Consider the following 21,573-nt stretch of genomic DNA (forward strand, 5'->3'; position numbering starts at 1 on the left):
GCCTCCTAGCTGTGCCGCGGGAAGCCGGTCGACCGTGGGAACCAAAGGGGACGACCTGCTGTGGCCAGCGGAGACTCCAGAGATTAATCAGAGGGAACTCGAGAGGGACCCCACATCCCACGCCAAGACGCCACCGGAGAGACTGGAATGAGGGTAGGAAGCGACTCAGGTGTTGGGTCCTGAATCCTGTGGCAGGATCCACTGTTTCGAAGGGCCCTGGATTGGAACCCTGTGGAGTAGGGTGGGCCCAGATTCTCCTACTTTCCCCCACCACTAGGCGACACTACCCCCTGAACTACAGCCACTAGGCAAATGAGCCTGTGGACTCTCACCATGACACGGCACATCCCAGAGCGTTGCCATTAGGCGGCGCTGTCAGCCCAGAGCACTCAACTAACCCCTGGAAAACCCCTATGTGTGCCTCAGTTTCCCATATATGCTGCATGGTTACCCAGTGTGGGGAAAGGGGCCGTTTGCTCTCAGGGCAGGCTGGATGACATAGGCGTGCATGTCGCCCAGCTCTCTGAGCTGGGATGGGCCGTTAAAAAGGGCTGGCTGAGGCCACCTCATATCAACGAAGGATCCGAGAAGACAAACCCAATGGCTCAGACACTGATATCTGGCAGCCAATGCCCCCATCAATCCCTGGGGAGTGGCCAAGTCTCTCCCAGCAGGCCGTCTCCATGGGACTCGGTGAGCGGAGCTCTCGGTGTGAAACGACGGCTGGAGCCCCACAGCTTGTCTAGGAGGCGATGAGGCTGCGTGGCTGACGCTGGAGGAGGAGTGAGACCCCCTGGGGGGCTGGCCCCGAGACCGTTCCAAAGCTGGGGCGAAGCCCTGACCCTGGGGCTCTGGGACAGGGCAATTCTATCCTGGGAAACGGAGACTCTGAAAAAGACTGTGTGTGGGGGGGGTCACGGAGACAATCAGCTGAACACGAGCACCCACGAGCTGAGGCCAAAAGGGCTAATGCGATGCCTGGATCCGTAAGCAGCAGCCTCTCGAGTAGCAGGGAGGTTCTATTACCTCTGTCTTTGGCACTGGTGCAGCCGCTGCTGGGACTCTGTGTCTGGTTCTGGAGCCCGCGGTTCAGGAAGGAGGGTGGGAAATTGGAGAGGGACCAACGAAGATCCACCAGAAGGCTGAAGCAACCTCACAATGACAGCCTCCAGGAGCTCCATCTATCCAAAGCGAAGGGGTGACCTGGTGACAGTCCGTGAGTACCCCCATGGGCGCAGAATCTGATAACAGAGGCTCTTCTGTCAAGCAGACAAAGGTCTAAGAAGCTGCAGCGGCCGGAAGTTGACGCTAGCCAAATTCAGGCTGGGAAGAAAGCGTCATTTTTAACAATGAGGGTAACTGACCTTTGGACCAATTCACCAGGGTCGTGGTGGATTCTCCATCACCGACCGTTTCTATATCCAGATTGCATGTTTTTCCGCAAGATCTTCCTTCTTTCAAACGGGAATTAATTCAGGGGAGTCCTCTGGCCAGGAGATCAGACCAGATCCTCACATCGCTCCCTATGCCCTTATGATTTAGTCATGGGGGTTGCGGAAGTCACGGAATCCATTACTTCCAGCGACCTCCGTGACTTCAGCCTGAGGTGGTCGGGAGCTGCAGGGCCCCCGCTGCCCACAAGAACAGGGAGCTGCAGGGTCCCCGCCGCCCACAAGGACAGGGAGCTGCAGGGTCCCCGCCGCCCACAAGGACAGGGAGCTGCAGGGTCCCCGCCGCCCACAAGGACAGGGAGCTGCAGGGCCCCCGCCGCCCACAAGGACAGGGAGCTGCAGGGCCCCCGCCGCCCACAAGGACAGGGAGCTGCAGGGCCCCCGCCGCCCACAAGGACAGGGAGCTGCAGGGTCCCCCGCCGCCCACAAGGACAGGGAGCTGCAGGGTCCCCACCGCCCACAAGGACAGGAGCTGCAGGGTCCCCACCGCCCACAAGGAAAGGGAGCTGCAGGGCCCCCGCCGCCCACAAGGACAGGGAGCTGCAGGGCCCCGCCGCCACAAGGACAGGGAGCTGCAGGGGCCCCCGCCGCCCACACGGACAGGGAGCTGCAGGGTCCCCACCGCCCACAAGGACAGGGAGCTGCAGGGCCCCCGCCGCCCACAAGGACAGGGAGCTGCAGGGCCCCCGCCGCCCACAAGGACAGGGAGCTGCAGGGCCCCGCCGCCACAAGAACAGGGAGCTGCAGGGCCCCGCCGCCACAAGGACAGGGAGCTGCAGGGCCCCGCCGCCCACAAGGACAGGGAGCTGCAGGGTCCCCACCGCCCACAAGGACAGGGAGCTGCAGGGGCCCCGCCGCCCACAAGGACAGGGAGCTGCAGGGCCCCCGCCCCCCACAAGGACAGGGAGCTGCAGGGACCCCGCCGCCCATAAGGACAGGGAGCTGCAGGGTCCCCCACCGCCCATAAGGACAGGGAGCTGCAGGGCCCCCGCCGCCCACAAGAACAGGGAGCTGCAGGGTCCCCGCCACCCACAAGGACAGGGAGCTGCAGGGCCCCCGCTCCCCACAAGAACAGGGAGCTGCAGGGCCCCCGCCGCCCACAAGGCCAGGGAGCTGCAGGGCCCCCGCCGCCCACAAGGACAGGGAGCTGCAGGGCCCCCGCTGCCCACAAGGACAGGGAGCTGCAGGGCCCCCGCCGCCCACAAGGACAGGGAGCTGCAGGGCCCCCGCCGCCCATAAGGACAGGGAGCTGCAGGACCCCCGCTGCCCATAAGGACAGGGAGCTGCAGGGTACCCCCGCTGCCTCTGGAGCTCCAACCTGCTGTGGGTGGCAGGGAGCCCCCGAGCTCCTGGCCACCGCGGCCGCAGGGGAACCCCAAGCTCCCCGCCATCGCAGGCCCCTGGAGCTGTGGGCAGCAGGGGTACCCCGCAGCTCCTGGCTGACACGGGAGGTGGGGGCAGCCCCAGCAGAGGGACCCCCAAAGCTGCGGGTGGCAAGGGGACCCCACAGCCCCCAGCTGCTGCAGGCGGTGTGGGCTCCCGCAGATCCCCATTTTGTCATGGATATTTTTAGTAAAAGTCACAGACAGGTCGCTGTGACCTGTCCGTGACTTTTACTAAAAATGTCCATGACAAAATCTTAGCCTTACATATGATCTACAAATCTCTGCCCCACAGGGCCCAGGTGAGGTGTCGGTGTGGGGAGGGGGCTGTTCTGAGCAGAGAGGCTTTTTGGTTAAGGTTGTAACGATTCTACACCTAAGCAGGGCTTCGGCACACTTGGAAGCAGTGGGGATAACTGCTTCAAAAGCCCCTCCTGAGGGGAGCTAAAGAAGAATCCCTGTCAGTTGCTAGCAGTATAGGGCCTATGAAACACACCTGAGCAGTTCTGATTCCACCCGGGGGAGCACAGAGGCTGTGTGTGATCTGTACAGTGCTTAGCTTTGGTGGGAAACCAGCACTTCAGCAGAGGCTTTGCAGGCCAAGGAGGTTTGAGTTGCTCTGAGGAGGCAGCGCCTGGAGCACTGTTCTCCGTGCAGTGTGGGGTGACCACCCGCCCCTTATTTCATGGGACTGTCCCCAGTTAGTTCAAAGCTGACTCCAAAGGGATCTCACAGAACTGGGTGAGTGGGCCACAAGATGGCAGATAAAATGAACTGCTGACAAATGCAAAGCGATGCCCACTGGAAAACATAACCCCGACTATACAGAACAATAGGCTCTAAACTGGCTGTTACCACTTGCGAGAGATCTCGGAGTCATTGTGGAGAGTTCTGTGAAAACAGCCACGCAATGTGCAGCAGCAGCCAGAACAGGAACAGAGTGTTAGGAACCATTAGGAAAGGGAAATAGAAAATACCGTAATCCCCTGTATAAATCCATGGCACGCCCACACCTTGACTAGCGCGTGCAGCTCTGGTGGCCCCGTTGCAGAAAAGATCCATTCGAATTGGACAGGGGACAGAGAGGGCAACACAGATCCTTAGGGGTCTGGAACAACTTCCAGGTGAGGAGAGATTAAAAAGCCTGGGGCTGTTTGGCTTGGGGACGAGAGGATGGACGGGGGATGTGACAAAGGCCATGACGCAGTCAGGCCGGACGGCTGGAAGAAGGCGGTGGAAGGCAGGAGTATTAGCCCAAGAATGATAAAGGCCCTTTTCCCTTCAAGCTGAGAAGGGGTCACCTCAGGTCAATTAGGGACCCAGAGACCAATTAAGGGCTGCCTGCGACCTTTGCTGCCGCCGCCCCCGCCCCCTCCAAAGGAGAGTAGGGAGTTATTCCCCTTTGGTTTGTAGTGGAACCTGCTTCTTTTTTCCTTCAGTTGGCAGAGGGGCACTGCGGGGGCCTGCCTGGAAAATATTGGGAAATACGCCTCCCTCTGTCAAGTGAGAGAGTCAACACCGTCCAGAGAGGGGCTGACTTCCTCCTGGCCCCCCGCCACCGAGGGGGGAGCGTGGAGCCTGCTGCGGTGTGGGGAGGTGCCTTGCCACAAGGGCTATACAATCAGGACTGGAGAAAGTGAGTAGGGAAGTGTTATTTACCCCTTCCTATAACACACGAACCAGGAGTCCCCCAATGAAATTAGTAGGCAGCAGTTTAACACACACCTAAGGAAGTATTTCTTCACACAACGCACAGTCAACCTGTGGAACTCCTTGCCAGGGGATGGTGTGAAGGCCAACAGTATAACAGGGTTCAAAAAGAACCAGACAAGTTCCTGGAGGATGGGTCCATCAATGGCTATTAGCCAGGATGGGCCGGGATGCAACCCCATGCTCTGGGTGTCCCTAAGCCTCTGGTCACTAGAAGCTGGGACTGGACGACGGGTGGAGACGTGGATCACTCGCCATTGCCCTGTTCTGTTCACTCCCTCTGGGGCACCTGGCACTGGCCATTGTCAGAAGACAGGACTGGGCTGGATGGACCATTGGGCCGACCCACCATGGCCGCTCTTACATTCTTGATTTGCTCCTTAGCGCGATTGTCCCTTATTTTCGGCTGTACTGAAAGGCGTTAAAACTGAACCGAAGGAGCCTTTCAAACATGACATTGATGCTCACGAGAACTGTGTGGTCTCCTTGGGGGCGGCAGACACGTACCCGCCCTGCTAAGGGAGCTGGCGTTCCCCTGAAACGTCCCTTCCAAGAACACGCTGTCCCTCGCTTTTCACGTGGCTTTTCCTTTATTTCCGTCCCACAAAGGGGATCGCCCCAGCCAGCGCTGCGCCCAGCAAGGCCAGACAGGGGGCTGGGAGACCAGGCGGCCCCACGAGAACAGCTCGGACCACATCTGGCTGGGCTGAGCGATGCCTCGGGGGAGGCAGAGGGAGCAGTGGGGCGGGAGCGACTCGGAGTGAAGGAAAAGGGAAACAGAGGATCAGGAAATCAATCTCTCTCTCTGCACAACGCAGCCGCTGGCGTGGTGCGCAAGCGCCCTCCGGAGAACTTCTGAGCTGGCCCAGGCTGCCTCGGGGTGCAGGGAGCCCCGTTGCTACGAAGACCCAACCGCACATGGGACGAGCAGCAAACACACCGGAGAGAATAATTCTGCACTGGCCGAGGGCTGGGCTGCGGGGACCCACCAGGCCAGGGGAGGCCTGGCTCAGCAGGATTTTAAATCAGACGGGCTGGGAACGCCCAGCGCCCTGCCCAGTCCCGCAACAGTCAGACTCTTCCTGAGACTGAAAAGCTACAGCGAGGTCCCCACCTGCCGGGCAGCAGACAGGTGTGAGCGTGTGCTCACGTGCGCGTGTGAACACGTACGCACCAGCCAACGCCAGTGCTATTCACAGCTCCATCGTGCACGTGCGCACGCAGCGCTAGGTAATGGAGACGGGGCTAGAAATAACAGCAGAGGGGACCCGGTAACCTCGTCCCACCCTGGCAGGGAAGTGGAGCCCAAATCGATTTCCCCTGCAGCCAGAGGAGCAGGGGACCCGGCGGGGCTGTGCGGGTCAAACTGATCAGAATAAAAAGGCGCCAGTGAGTGATCAAGCAGGTCCCCCAAATACCACAGCACCAATTGTTTTAGGAGTCTGGGGCGGGGGGGGGTTCTCCATCCCACATGTTTGTCCTAGTGTGTAACATAGAACAGCCGGACTGGATGAGAGCCAACGAACATCCCTCGAGCCCTGTCCTGTCGCTGGCAGTGCCCAGCAAATATCTGTTGTCATTAATAACGCTGCAAAGTCTTGTTATCCGTGGACAATCCCTGGCTGAAGCCTGGATGAGTTCTTGGCCTCAACAACTTCCTGTGGCAGGGAGTTCCACAGTCCAAAACACAAGCAGCTGAGTGTGTGACCCTGGGCGAGCAGAGCTGCTTTGTGATTGAATTCAAGGGAAACATTCCCCAGACAGAGATGAAAAACCAAACCAAAACAAGGTCCATGCTTTTTAAAAATGAGCCGGGGAGGGAGGAATAAAGCTGAAAATACAATAAATCAAAGGAAGTGGAAGATCCGAAAGGGGAAACGTTATTCTTATACAGACAGAGGGGCCCCTGTGCTACCTTTTACAGATGGGAAACTGAGGCACAGGGTGGCTCAAGTGATTTGCCCAAGGTCACACAGGGAATCTGTAGCAGAGCTGAGTACAGAACCGAGATCTCTGTCCAGGCCCCACTCCCAGGGCCATCATGGCTCCATCTCGGCCGAATGTGTCGCAGGGCTGGGGCTGTGCTCAAAGCAGGGAGCTGTAAAGGGTCTTTGTAGCACTGTGACCAACTGGGACTGTTCTTACTGGGGGCTGTGAATGCTGAGTGGGGGGTGTTGGCCTGGGAGGACGAGCTGCACTGGGGGAGGGGAGACTGGCCTTGAGGGAAGATGCCTGAGCATGTAACGGGAGAACCCAGGAAGGGGTTAGAGGCCAGGTGACACCTCTGCCCGGGAAGCTGAACAAAGGCTGGGGGAGGAGACGCTGGGGGAGGAGGAGTTTTCAGGAGCTGGCTGGGGAATGGAGGGAAGGACAGACAGGGCTCTGATTCCCCAAGGGGGCTGTGGTGCTCCTGGGACCCCAAGATGGACCTTGGATCCTGTTATCTGTGCCTGCGAGACCCGTCTGGGACTGTGTTCCTGTCGTCTAATAAACCTGCTGCTTTACTGGCTGGCTGGGGGTCCTGGTGAATGGCAGGAAGCCGGGGGTGCAGGGCCTGACTCCCCCACACTCCGTGACAAGCGCCTTGCATCACCCTGAGCCTAGATTCCTAGATTCCAGGGCCAGACGGGACCCTTGTGATCACCTCGTCTGAGCGCCCCCATAACAAAGGCCAGAGAACGGCCCTAACGTAATGCCTGGAGCAGAGCGTTCAGAAAAACATCCCGTCTGGATTGAAAAATGGGCAGTGAAGGAAACCCCACCACGAGCCTTAGTAAACGGCCCCAATGGTTACCTGTGGTCACGGTTAGAAACGCCCACGTCTTATTTCTAGTCTGAATTTATCTAGCTTCACCTTCCAGCGAGGCTGAAGAGCCTGGTAGCAAATATTTGTTCCCCCGGTAGGTACTGACCGACTGAGATCAAGTCCCCCTTCAGCTCCGCTGTGTGGGGCTCCTTGAGTCCGTCACTAGCACAGACCAGCCGAAGAGCTCTGGGTAGGGCCACCAGCGTGGAAACCTGGAGCACTTTTCTGTTGGGGGGTCTAGTTGCGTGTATAAGACAAGCCCCTAATATGAGGATGGTCCCAATAACCCCAGGACGTCCGGTCACCCGAGCTCTGTGTGGGGCGAAAGCGCGTCTCTTTTGCCAACAGAAGCTGGCCCAGTACAAGATAATATCTTGCCCACCTTGTCCCCTCTATCACCCTAGGGCAGGTTTTCCAATCCAGGGGCTCTCAACCCTTCCAGGCGACTGGACGCCTTTCAGGAGTCGGACGTGTCTTGTGTACCCCAAGCTTCTCATTTCGTCTGGGTGAAACTGGAGTTGGTACTGACTTCGCTAGTGCTTTGTATGTCGTCTGTTGTAAAACTAGGCCAATATCCAGATGAGCTGATGTACCCACCTCTGCGTGCCCCCAGGGGTATAGAACATAAGAATGGCCCTGTGATGAACTGGGAATGTTCTTAAGGTTTTCTCTGAATACTGTGTTGGTGCCTCAGTTTCCCCTTTGTCTTTCTTATGTATCTAGGCAGTGGGATAAGGGGGTGTGATTGCTGCAGAGCCCTAGGCAGGTGTGGTGGTGTCTGCACAGAGAATGGCCGACACCCTGTCTCCTGGCAACTGATGGCCTGGGTCCCTCCCCTGCAAAGGTGCCAACTGAAGGTGTTGGAGAACAAAGAGATCAGGTGCCTCCTGGCCGGGGAAAGAGACAAAGGCCAGAGGAGGGGCTGGAGGGGGCGAGTTTCGAGCTGGCTGGGGAAACGGAGCGAGGCCCAGAAACGGGGTCTGGGCTCCCTACCCCCCAAGATGGACCCGACTGAGGGGTCCTGTTCTCTGTACCTACAAACTCTGTTAGACCATGTTCCTGTCGTCTAATAAACCTCCTGTTTTCCCGGCTGGCTGAGAGTCACGTCTGGCTGCAGGACCCTCTGGCTGCCCCAGGACCCCACTGGGCGGACTCGCTGGGGGAAGCACACGGAGGGGCAGGGGAGGCTGAATGCTCCAAGGCCAGACCCAGGAAGGTGGAAGCTGTGGGAGCTTCCTGTCCTGGAGCCAGGCTGCTCCCAGAGAGGAGACTCCCCCAGAGTCCTGCCTGGCTTCGTGGGGAGCAGCTCCAGAGCAGCGCCTGGGACCCCGTGACAGGCCCTACTGGGTCAGACCAAAGGTCGTTCTAGCCCAGGATCCTGTCATCGCACAGTGGCCAATGCCAGGTGCCCCAGAGGGAATGAACAGAACAGGGAGTTATCAAGGGATCCATCCCCTGTCGCCCATTCCCAGCTCCTGGCAAACAGTAACCCCAGCTGAGAACCGCTCTTCCGATCCTTTCTCCATCTCCTGCTTCTTCTCTGGCCCCTCTCCAATTTCTCAACAGCCTCTTGAATTGTAGACTCCAGAGCAGGACACAGGATTCCCGCCGCGGCCGCACCAGTGCCAAATACAGACGTCACTTATCCTCCCTGCAGCCAAGGACTGCACGAGCAGGGCCTCACGCTGCCCCAGGGCGACTTGCCCCTTGAGGCGGGCGGAGCTGGGTGTGGGGGACCGACTGCGGCACCCCGGGCTGGACCGGGTGATTCCTCTGAAGGGCTGGAGCGCAGGGCAGGAAGGAAGACGGGCAGAAGACCCTGACACCAGGGGGGCTGGACCCCACGGCCAGGAATCTGGCTCCAGCCAAAGCCGCAAAGGCCCTGGCAAGAGGGCCTGGGGCAGGGTGAATTGGAGACGGCAGGCGTGGGCACGCTCCAGCCGGAAGGCCTGAGCTCTGGGGTTCTCCTGGTGAGGCCGCAGGCAGGGAAAGCGTGGGAGCACCCGAGGGGAGGCTCGCACCAGGGGGGCCATCCTGGGACTCTGCGGGGGGAGCTTGCCTGAGGCGTGGGTGGGGCAGGCACCGGTGGAGTTACAGGGCACTGCAGAGCCACCCCTGGCCATGAGGGGGGGCCCTGGACGCAGGGGACCCCACTTCGGCTGTATTGAAATGCACTTGTGCCCAGCAACCCAGCTCGCCCTGTGTATTCCCCGTCCCCCTCTGCAAACTGCCAGAGAGGAGTGAATGTTTCCTCCCGGGTCATTAACGGGAGAGCACAGGGCCAGGGGCCCACCGGAAACAGCCCGTCAACGCTGGCCCCCGGTCACACTTACGGCGGGAGCCCCGACTCACCGGGGGGGGGTCATTTCTTTTCTTTCCTTCGTGGCCCAGACAAGCTCTGAGCTCCCCGAGCGCCTCCTGAGGTCTGGGGAAGGGAACCAGAGCGTCCCAGCGAAATACAAGCTGGGCCAGAGCCTCCCAGGCCCGAGCCCCGGCTGCCTCATCTGGCCCACCTTGTATGTCGCTGGCCTGCTCCGGTTCCCTTCCCCCGCCCTCGAGAGCGCTCGGAGGCTTGGCCACCCCAGCAGGGCTCCGCTAAGACGGTCCCTCCCCCCCTTGTCTCCCGAATACCCTGGCACCAAGGTGGCTCCCACACGGCGAGCGGGGCGAGCCCGAGCACTCGGACAGCTTTTAACCCATGGAAACCACCGGCACAGAGTAGAGCGGCCCCAAGACCTGCCCCGAGTGCTAACTGGCCGTCGGGGCCCCCCCAGGCCTGCTGCGGGGGGCGGGGGGGCAGAGCTGGCTGCATGGGGTATTGCCCTTTGCCCTGCACTAGCTGGCATACAGCCCCCCGAGGGTCTCTGCTGACACCCCTAGGGGGCGCTGCGTGTGCCTGGGAGCCCGGGGCGTGGCCCCAGAGCGAGGAAAGGCCCCGTTTCTCGCCCGATGGAGACCCGGCAAGCAGCCCTGCCCCACGGGTTAAACGATCCTGGAAGAGAACCGCAAAGCCAACGGATCAGCCGGCCAAGCAGTGATGGGCGGCCACTGCTGGGCCGGGGCCTGGCAGCTGCTCGCAGGCACAGGCCACGCTGCCCAGCCGTTCAGGACAGGGAGCGAAGGGGAATCTTGTGTCAAGGGGACGGAAGGAGCGAGACTGGAACTGCCTGAGTTGGAATGTGGCCAAGACGCTGGGATTAACATTGATCTGTCTGTCGAACGAGCCCATCGCCAGCCACGGCACCGTCTGCTTTCCAGCAGAGTCAGGACACTAGGGAAGGCAAGACACGTGAAAGGCCATTCCCCCGGCCAATACCCCAGTGCGGGAACACGCGCACCACGGCCTGCCAGTAAAGTGACCAGGAAGCAAAGGAAACAGTTTTATCCCCAGCACGGGCAATAATTAACCTGTGGAACTCACTGCTGCGTGGGGGGGGTTACCTTGAAGCCTCTGGATCTGTTTGGTGAAGATCTCGGCTTGCCGGGCGCTGGCCAGTCGCTCGTCCTCCAACAAGCCTGCAGCAGAGAGGGTGAGGTCAGCAGGGAGCGCGCAGAGACCCTGCTCCTGCACCCGCCCTGCCATGCTGATCAGAGGGACGGGGCTGCAGGCCCCCAGGGCCTCAGCTGGGCCACGGACCACGGTGCACAGGGAGGGATGTCCCCGGGGGACGTGAGTCAAGCTGAGCACTCCATGGGGGAGAGGGAGAATCGCCCCCCGCCGCCCTGCGAGCATCTGGAGAGGGGCAGAAGGGACATGGGAAGGACAAGGACAGCTGGAGCTCTGGGCCCCTCGCTGGAGGGGCTGGGAGTCCTGCGTGAACCCCAGCCCGCCCAAGGGAATGGGAAAGCACATGGCACCGAGGGAGCCGTCGCCGTGCATAGAAACCTGTGCAAGCACAAGCCCTCCGTGCCCCACGGTGCTCACGAGAGATCACAAGACCCCCTGGCGCCCCACGCATGGGGACTTGAGAGAACGTGACAGAGACCTGGTGAGGCCACACCTGGAGTATTGCGTCCAGTCTGGGGCCCCCCATTATAGAAGGGATGTGGACATATTGGAGAGAGTCCAGCGAAGGGCAATGAAAATGATTAGGGGGCTGGAGCACATGACTTATGAGGAGAGGCTGAGGGAACTGGGATTGTTTAGTCTGCAGAAGAGAAGAATGAGGGGGGATTTGATAGCTGCTTTCAACTACCTGAAAGGGGGTTCCAAAGAGGATGGATCTAGACTGTTCTCAGTGGTAGCTGGTGACAGAACAAGGAGCAATGGTCAAGTTGCAGTGGGGGAGGTCTAGGTTGGATATCAGGAAACACTATTTCACTAGGAGGGTGGTGAAGCACTGGAAGGGGTTCCCTAGGGAGGTGGTGGAATCTCCTTCCTTAGAGGTTTTTAAGGTCAGGCTTGACAAAGCCCTGGCTGGGATGATTTAGTTGGGGATTGGTTCTGCTCTGAGCAGGGGGTTGGACTAGAGACCCCCTGAGGTCTATATGATTCTGTGAACATGCACCGTGCCACGGCCCGTGCCAGGAGTTCACAAGAGCTGATGCCCTGTGCACACAAGTCACCTTCCCGTGCTCTCCTGCTCACACGATTCCGCGTGGCTCCGAGCCAGCGCGTGCCACCCTTACCCTGTAGCTCCAGCGAGTCGTCCTCGTGCTTCACTGCCAGCTCCCGCGTCTCCTCCAGCTCCTCCAGCAGCTGCAGCAGCTGGGCCCTCAGGTCTTCCATCTCCTGGTCCGTCAGGTCCAGCTCTTTCTCGTCCTCGTCCATGGCGCCCGCGGTCCCCACATCCTCCTCCTCTTCTTCCTCCGGGTCCGGGGCACCCACATCACCTGGCAAGGAACGCTGCATGAGCCCGCAGCCCCTCGCAATGCACTCACTGCATGTCCCCCAGGCCACCCTCTGCACCAGGGAGCAGCCACCCCCTGCCATGCCAGCCTGGGGCCAGGCCGCTGAGCCTCGGCAGAGACAAACCTCGGAGCTGTTGCAGCAAGGAGGGGCAAAGGCCACCCTGGCCCGGCTGGAGAAGCGGATTCTGCCCCGCCGCACGTGACCCACTGGCACCACCTGATGGCAGCGGGCGGAACCGGGCCCAGAGGCAGCCACATGGATGAAAACGGGGGGTGGTCCCCGCCTGAGATCCATCCAGAGCTGACCCCAGTCCTGAGTGCCCCATCCAGCTCTGCCCCCCAGGTCCATCCCGCACCCCTCCTACCTGCCGTTACTGCACCCAGAGCCGGGCAGGGCAGAGCCAGGCAATGGTAGCGAGGCTCTCGCAGACACACGCAGCCTGGCCCCCCAACAGAGCTCACCCTTCGAGATGCCCACTGGGGGACACCGAGCTCCCCACACGTGTGGGCCAGGACACCCCTCTGGGGGCACGAAGCAGGTGTGCCCACCCCACGCGTTCGGGCAGCTTCCCCCGCACTGTCAATCAGACCCAGCCCAACAGGGGCACCGTGGGGGGCAGGTCTCTGGGCTGGGTCATTCAGCCTCTCGCCCCCCACCAGCCTCTTGGCTATTTTTAACACATCTATTTTTAGCACTGGGCCCCCGCTGTCAATTACGCTCCCGTTCCCATGACAACCGAGGGGAGCCCAGAGACATCAGCTGCCAGAACCTCTGGGAATTTCACCTTTGCCACCTACCGGCTGGGCCCCTGGGGGCCGCTTGCACCCCCCCCCCAGAGTGTACTCGGGGGAAGGACAGGGGGTTGGGATGCCCAAAGAGTCAGCGTTTCCCCACTACCACCCCCCAGCTCTGCCAGCGCCCCTCACTCCTAACCCACAGCCCCAGGCTCCCACCCCAGCTCTGCCAGCGCCCCTCACTCCTAACCCACAGCCCCAGGCTCCCACCCCAGCTCTGCCAGAGCCCCTCACTCCCGACCCACAGCCCCCTGCTACCCCAGTCCTGGGGTCCCCCTGCCAGCTCTGCCAGCGCCCCTCACTCCCGACCCACAGCCCCAGGCTCCCACCCCAGCTCTGCCAGCGCCCCTCACTCCCGACCCACAGCCCCAGGCTCCCACCCCAGCTCTGCCAGCGCCCCTCACTCCTGACCCGCAGCCCCCTGCTACCCCAGCCCTGGGCTCCCCCTGCCAGCTCTACCAAAGCACCTCAGTCCTGATCTGCAGCCCCCCCCCCCGCTATTCCCCTCTTGGCCAGGCCCTTCACCCCTTGAAATACAAAGCCAAGGGCTGCACAGGCTGCAGGCTGCTGCCCTGTGGAGCATGGAAGGGAGAGAGCGGCTGGAGGGAGAGTGAATTAGAGGGAGCCGAGGACGGGGGAGGAGCTGACAGTGAAAGTCGCAGAAGGAGGGAGACGAGGCAGGGCCCAGCCTGGGTGACCAAGCACCACCTGCCTGCGCCTGCAGACAGCTCGGAGCGATGGGCACCACCACCAGCCCACCCCAGGGGCACTGACTCTGAAACCTACTGATGGCAGGTACCCGAGCAACCCACTGGCGTGCTCAGGCCCAAGTGGGAGGGGCTTGCATCTTGGGCAGAGCTTGGGAGAGTCCATCCCCTCGTTCTTTTCCAAGCTGACCCTTGGTGCAGAGCTGCTGCCCAGCAAGGGGGAAGTGATGGCAGCAAATCAGCACGGGTCCAGCCCCGAACAGCCCCTGCCCCAGGGGGAATGGGCAGCCCAGAGAGCCGCCAGCCTATGCTGACCCTAGCCAGGACACTGCACTCAAAGGGCAACTCCCCCCACACCCATCCGCTGCTGGGCTGTGACAGCACATATGGGGGGTGAGCTCAGGGACTGCTCCCTGGCACCCCCAATCTCCCCCCCCAAACACACACGTGCTCTGGGGTTCTGCCCCCAGCTCTGGGAGGGGAGTGGGGTCTGGTGGTTAGAGCAGGGGGCTGGGGGCCAGGACTCCTGGGTTCCAATCCTGTCACCGATGCTTTTCCCTGAGTTCGCAGGGGCAGGGGATTCTGAGGCTGAATGTCTGTAATGTGCCTTCATGTGCTCAGCTGCCAGGGCAGGACAGAGCACCATGGTGCCATCACCTCTGCTCGCAGACTGGGGAGCCAGCCTGTTCCCCCCCCCCACTCCAGGGGCCAGTGCAGGATCCTCCCATACAGTCTATTTTTCCAGGGCTCTGACCCCCCAACTGGGCAGGGGCCCTTCCATGCCCCACACACAGACCCATTCCAGCATCTCCTCTCCCTCCAGGTAGCCCTGGTCACTCTGGGGAGGGTGGAGGCTGCAGGGCTGGGACATTCGCCCCCCCCCCCAGCTCCTCATCTGTGTCCACAAGTTAATTACATAACTGGGTCACGTGCCATTCCCGGGGGTGGTGGGGGGGAAATGCAGCCAATGTGCGTTGAGCTCCCAGGGATGGAGGGGAGTCACCCGGCACAGAGCCTGGCTGCCTGCCCAGGCAGAGGAGCCCCATCATACACCACCCCCCGCTGTAATCAGCGGGGACCCGGCCTCCATCCTGGGGAGTCAGGACTAGAACCCGAGTCCCTGTGCAGCAAAGAGCTGGGCTGCTCCCACCAGAGCTAAAGGAGCGCTCCCTCGGCCAGCGCAAGCAGTGGGCCCTTATCCCCTCGCAGGGCAATGTGCACAGATGTGCCTCCGGGGAGCTGCACAGCTCTCCCCCGACACTGCCAAGCCATGGTGCCCCTAAGTGCCCATCCCCATGCTGGCAGGGCAGCCCCCTCCAGGCGGAGCAGCGCGTCGCGTCGTGCTAGGCCCCCGGTCCCAGCCAGGCACCCCCAGGTCACCGCAGCCGAGCCCCCGGTCCCAGCCAGGCACCCTTGGGGCCCCACAGCCCGGCCAGGCACCCCCCACGTCACCGGAGCCCAGCCCCCGGTCCCAGCCAGGCAACTCACTCCCATCCCCTCCCTGCACGGTGGGGCACTGGGCGGGGGGGGTGGAGGGCCCGTCCAGGGAGCCATGGGGGCAGCCCAGCAGCAGAGGGATGGAGAGATGCGGGAAGGGTGGAGGGCCAGGAGGGAGGGGTGGAGGGATGCGGGGGTCCGGCCCAACAGCGGAGGGATGGAGAGATGGGGGGGAAGGGCCCGGCGAGGGGAGAGATGGGGGGGTGGAGGGATGCGGGAGGGGCAGCCCAACAGCGGAGGGATGGAGAGATGGGGGGGGTGAAGGGTCCGGGCGGGGGGGAGAGATGCGGGGGGGTGGAGGGATGCGGGGGCTGAAGGGCCCGGCGAGGGGGGGGTTGGAGAGATGGGGGGGGGGGCTGCAGCCCCACGGACCTGCCCGCTCCTGCCTCCGGCCCGGCTGCTGCGCCATGGCCGCTCCCCGAGCCGCTGTGCGGACGCGGAGCCGGGGCGGGGGGAGCCGGGGGCGGAGCAGGGTTCCCCCCCCCGCTTGGGGGCGGGGCTCCAGCTGGCCCCCCGCGGAGCCGCTGCAGGAGGAACCCGGGGACAGGACGCTGCGCCCCCCCCCCCCCGCGACCCCCAGCTGAGCCCCCCACGAGCCGAGCCGAGCCGGGCTGCTCCGTTCCAGCGGGGTGACCCCGGGGCCTTTAACTCTTCGCCGGCTGGGCCCCGCCCGCGGGCAGCCCCGGAGCCTGGCGGGGGGGGGGCACGCGAGCCCCGGGCACGGACAGGGCAGGATCGGGGCCCCCGCCCCGGGATCGCTCACCCCGGGGGAGATGCAACCGCCTCTGGGGTGGGACTCGGCCGCCGGGGAGCGGGGAGCCCCTGTGTCCAGCTGCCGGGGCGGGGCCAGGGGCTTTGGTCTGTAATGTCCGGGGGGGTCCGGGGGGGTCCCCGCCCCCTTACCGTGCTCTGGGGCACTGCCCCCCGCACAGCGCCCCCTAGTGCCACACCGGTGTCATCGCGGAATGAGCGGGGAAGCCCCCGTAGGGAGCCACTCACGTTAGCCCGGGGACTTTCTGCCCCGAGGGCCACATCCGGGTTGCGCAACGGTATGGGGGGACCGGGCAGGGAAGGCTCTGCCCCCCCAAACAGCCGGGCCCCCGCCCCCCATCCGCCCCCTCCCACTTCCCGCCCCGACTGCTCCCCTCAGAACCCCCATCCCATCCAACCCCCCCTGCTCCTTGTCCCCTGACTGCCCCCATCCAACCCCCTGCGCCCTGACAGCCCCCCCGGGACCCCTGCCCCCTATCCAACACCCCTGCTCCCTGACTGCTCTGACCCCTATCCACACCCCCGCCCCTGACAGGCCCCAGGTCCCCTGCCCCCATCCAACCCCCACCCCTGACAGGCCCCCGGGACCCCTGCCCCCATCCAACCCCTGCCCCTGACTGCCGCCCCGGGACCCCTGCCCCCATCCAACCCCTGCTCCTGACTGCCCTGACCCCTATCCACATCCCCGCCCCTGACAGGCCCCCAGGACTCCACCCCTATCCAACCACCCTCTGCTCTTCATTCCCTGACCACTCCTTCTCAGGACCCCTGCCCCTAACTCCCCTGGGATCCCACCCCTATCCAACCCCCCCTGCTCCCTGTTCCTGACCGCCCCACCCAGAACCTCTGCCCCATCCAACCGCCACCTCCTCCCTGACTGCCCCCCAGGACTCCCCACTCCCTTACCCAAACCCCCCACTCCCGCTCCCCTTACCAGCAGCAGGAGCTCGCAGCTGCGACACCCAGCCAGAGCCAGCTGCACTCCCCACGCGGGGGCGAGGTGAGGCTGCGGGGGAGGGGCTGGGGACTAGGCTCCCCAGCTGGGAGCTTGGGGGCTGGGCAGGACGGTCCCAGGGGCCATAGTTTGCCCACATCTGCATTAGTCCCTCTTTCTAGGCCCTAGTGAGACCCCACCTGGGGTCCTGCACTGAGCTCGTCAGGAACACGTCAGGGCCAGCGAAAGCTCCCACCCATTCCCCAGGGCAGGGGGCCGTGACCCTGGAAACTCTCCGCGGCGCAGCAGCTCTCGTCCACAGCCCACGGAGGACAAAGCCAGATTCCCCTGGGAAACGGGTCCCAGTGGAGGGTATGAAGCCCCGAGAGCGGGTGTCCCTAGAGAAACAGGTTACTAGGCAAGGATCATATTGCATATGCACTACTTTGTTATTGTAGGGTTGCTCTTGGGAGCGCTGGGCTCTGGTTTGTTATTGTAGGGTTTCCCCCAGGAGCGCTGGGCTCCGTGCTGTGGTTTGTTATTGTAGGGTTGCCCCCAGGAGCGCCAGCTCCGTGCTGTGGTTTGTTATTGTAGGGTTGGCCCCAGGAGCGCTGGCTCCATGCTGTGGTTTGTTATTGTAGGGTTGCCCCCAGGAGCGCTGGGCTCCGTGCTGTGGTTTGTTATTGTAGGGTTGCCCCCAGGAGCGCTGGGCTCCGTGCTGTGGTTTGTTATTGTAGGGTTGCCCCCAGGAGCGCCGGCTCCGTGCTGTGGTTTGTTATTGTAGGGTTGCCCCCAGGAGCGCTGGGCTCCGTGCTGTGGTTTGTTATTGTAGGGTTGCCCCCAGGAGCGCTGGGCTCCGTGCTGTGGTTTGTTATTGTAGGGTTGCCCCCAGGGCTGCTGTTGATTACAATGTCGACAATCAAAGAGGGCTGAAACATTTGCTAACGATCACATGGCACTTGCTGATGGACCTAAGAAACACCCCGGTGTGGGGAACGGGCACGAACCGCTCAGCAGCCCCCAGCACTGAAAGGTCAGCGCCGGCCTGGAAAAACCAACTCAGCCCGTCATCGCCGGAGATCACCCCCGGCCCAGCTCTGCGCTGCTTCCGCCGCACAGCGGGCAGCGCCCACGAGGCCCCTGGCACAGCAGGGACCCAGCCTGACGCCTGTGAGGCAGCACCCAGAGTGCAGTGAGCTGGAGAGAGCCGTGTGCGTCGGACACTGTCCGCCCTGCAGAGGGCAATGGAGCCGACACACACACACACACACACACACACACACACCTGCTTCCTGATCCCCAGTGCCCCTGCTCCCTCCCCCAACTCCCCACGCCGCTCCCCACTGAGCATCTGCTCTGCCAGCCGCGCTGATCTGCCGAGCCCAGAGCCGGACCTGGTGCCTCCTGCTGGGCCTTGCAGCTGGGCCTGCTCTTTGAATCCCTTCGCGTCGCACGGCCCGGGCGCTGCTCCGGAGAGGTGGCTACCAAAGCTGGGCCCGGGCCTGCGGTAAAGAACCTTTTGAACTGCCGGCTGCCCAGCCGGGCGAGGGCGAGCCCACAGCCAAGCTGACGGGCCTGGAACTCGCTTGCCGCTCTCCGTCCCCGCCAGGACTGGAGGGTGAGGCTCCAGGTCCCCTCGGCAATGCAGGGTGACACCCCGTGGGCAGGGAATTCAGCACACTTTGCTGTAGCTGCCCGCGTGAGGTTGGCATCAGCTCGGGTCCTGGCAGGCTCAAAGATGTGTGCCAAGTCTTAAAACATTGTACCAAACTAGCGTCCTTCTGAAAGCCTGATCGTTTTCCAGGCTGCACGGCCGAGTCACTCCCAGCGAGAGCAGGGTGGGACCTCAGAACCCCTGGGACAAAGCAAGAATGTTCTTAATGTTTTCGCTGAAGACTGTGCCTCAGTTTCCCCATGTGTTACTGAAGTGTCTAGGTGGTAGGACAAGCGTGTGTGATCGGTGCAGAGACCCCTACAGGGCAGGTGTGATGCCAACTGGCTGCCTGGGCACAGAGAATGGCCGATACTCAGTGTCCTGGCAACGGATATAAACCTCCTGTGTCCCACGCTGGCTGGGAGTCAGGGCTGGCTGCGGAGTGGGGGGCAGGGGCCCTGTGGGGCGGGTGAGGCTGCCCCAGGCATCCCAGCCCCATGGACTCACTGCAGGAAGCTCATGGGGTGAGCAGGGGGCTGAATGCTCCGAGCTCAGACCCAGGATGCGCTGAAGCGGAGGCGGCTCCTTGCCCTGCGGAGAGTGGCCGTGTGGGGAGACCTGGCGCCAGAATCCTGCCTGGCTCCGTTCCCAGCAGGGCCAGAGCCCCGAGCCTGCGACTCCGGGGCACCCCCAAACCCGCCGCTTCTGCCACAGAACTCAAGGAGAATTGCCATTGGCAGGACACATAGCAGAGCATCCCCTTCTGGCCGGCGGGGGGCAGTCTCTGTCCTCACGCTGCTGTTCATGGCAGGTTCTAGTCCCCAGTGCAGTAATTAAGGAAGTCTGTGGTGTTCGTTAAGGAGAGTGCACCCTACAAGCCAAATGACCCCCAAACACCTCACTCACCGCTTGCTACCTCGCTAACCTGCTGGCATGCGGCCACCTCTGGGGCGGGCCGGTGGAGCTGTTAAACAGGGCCAGCGATGCTACACGACAGTGTAAGACAGGAAGTGGAGAAGAAACCAGTTGAAACTGGAGGAGCCAATTAGCCCAAGAGAGGAGTCACTAAATGGGACCCTGGTCGGGGCATCAGGGTTCACACCCTGCGCCTTGCAAACATCGCCAGGGGATCTTTCCCTGGGCTCAGGACCTTGTTTTTATCATGGATGGTTTGAACGGTGACCTGTCCAGCCCCACAGCGCCCTGCAGCATCACGCCCACTGGGCACAGGGGTTAGCACCAACTCAGCTGGGGGGGCCCTTACTGAGTCCCTGTGACGGTGCTGCCCGTGGGAGCCAGCTGAGGTCACTCAATCAGGGTGAACTGCAAACAGACCGGGGCAGACAAACCCCAGCAGCTGGTGGTTATTCCAATACTTAGATTTACCAGCCAGCACAAAACAGCTTCAATAGCACCTCACTGGTCACTCAGAAGTCCAAACCCCGCAGTTCCCTTCAAGTGCCCAGCCTCAGGCCTCCGTCCAGACACACCTGTCAGATATGATGATGATTCCTGAAAATCTTACTTCATCATATAAAAGAAAAGGTTCTTCCAATCCCAAAGGATCAGCCACATACCCAGGGTCAATTATAACTTAGATCTTACCCAAAATACACACCACAGCCAATTCTTATTAACTCAGCTAAAATTTATTAACAAAGAAAAGAGAGAGAGTTGGTTAAAAGATCAATATACAGACAGACGAATTCAATTCTTGAGGTTCAGATACATGGCAGAGATGAGCTTGTAGTTGCCAAAAGTCCTTTCAGAAATATAGTTATATAACTATAATATAGTGTATATATATATATATTATAACCTGTATATATATATACACAGGTTATAGTCCAATGTCCATATTCAGGGCGGCTCCAGTCAGTGACTGGGGATCTCAATCCTTATGGCTTAAGGTTTCCCCCTCTTCAAACCCAAAGCAGATCTGAGATGAAGCAGGATCGTGTCCCAGGGTTTTTATACATTTCCAGCAGCCTTTCGGCCTGAGAAAACAATAGGCTTAACTCCTTCTCCCAAACATCCTGGCAATTAGCACAGGGTAATTTATCCATTAAACAGTTCAGATGCAGGTCACCACAACCTTCAAAGAGACACAGAGACAATAATACTAGTTCCCTCAAGTGTCTTCCTAAATGTTAATGCTCCTTTTTTGATCTTTGAATCAAAGCCATAGGAATAGACAAGACTTGTTTGTTACACCCCAAGACCTGAGCAAACAACACTGCAGGCTGCATGTTAAAGCTCTGCTCATTTACATATTTTCCTAACCAGGCTCTAGAGCTGGGCCCTGGGTCAGGTCAGTCTGGGAGTTATTAACTCTTTCTGGCCCTGTCACCTTTCAATGAGATGTGACATTACACTCATAATGTCACAGTCCCCCACTTGCTTCCTTCAGGAACCCCCTAGCACCACAATGGGGCACTAGGGTCAGCACTGAGGCAGAGGGGTGACTGCTCCCATACTGAGCTCTGCACCCCACTCCCTGCTGCACAGCGCCCCCTAGTGCCACCCTGGGGTATTGGGTCTGCATTAGGGAGCGCCCCCTACTGAGCTCTGCACCCCTCCCTGCCACACAGCGCCCCTAGTGCCACCCTGAGGTACTGGCTGTGGGAAGAGTGCAATGGAGCTGCTTGCAGCATGCGGATTTTCCCTCTCAGTCCCGCCAGTGCTGCTCAGCTCAGGAGATCCAAGTCCCCCCTCAGTGCTGGACATACTGCAGCTGCTGAGGTCCCTGGCTCTGCTCACACTTCTCTCCACTAGCCCCCATGTCTAGAGAGCACTTACCCAGCGGGAGAGATCCCAGCTCCTCGTGCCCCGTGAGGGTGCCGCCCAGCTCGCCTGGGGGCCGAGGCCGGCTTGGGTTGCAATATACCCACACGCTGCACTCCTGTGGCCTGGCTCTGCTACAGCCCTGGGCTGGGACTCAAAGCTGCTCACCGCCCTGCTGGAGAACAGTAAAGCCGGGGCCTGTTCACTCGATAAAACTCCACCTGTGCATTT

The 21,573-nt window shown here is 61.4% G+C and overlaps 1 protein-coding gene across 3 annotated transcripts in view; it reads right to left on the reverse strand.

The window, feature by feature from the left end:
* The window catches only part of CCDC136 (coiled-coil domain containing 136), a 30,982-nt gene extending 15,356 nt beyond the window's left edge, over window positions 1–15,626 (reverse strand). For all 3 annotated transcript variants that reach the window (XM_039520590.1, XM_039520588.1, XM_039520589.1), the window contains exons 1-3: window positions 15,572–15,626; window positions 11,979–12,182; window positions 10,791–10,865 (exon numbers count right to left, since the gene is read on the reverse strand). In XM_039520590.1, the coding sequence (XP_039376524.1) occupies window positions 10,791–10,865; window positions 11,979–12,182; window positions 15,572–15,608 (316 nt within the window). In that variant the 5' untranslated portion in view covers window positions 15,609–15,626. The remainder of the gene's footprint in view (window positions 1–10,790; window positions 10,866–11,978; window positions 12,183–15,571) is intronic.
* Window positions 15,627–21,573: the final 5,947 nt, after the last annotated feature.

This window comes from Mauremys reevesii, linkage group 1 (assembly GCF_016161935.1).
Source record: "Mauremys reevesii isolate NIE-2019 linkage group 1, ASM1616193v1, whole genome shotgun sequence".
In the NCBI taxonomy this organism is placed as follows: domain Eukaryota; kingdom Metazoa; phylum Chordata; order Testudines; family Geoemydidae; genus Mauremys; species Mauremys reevesii.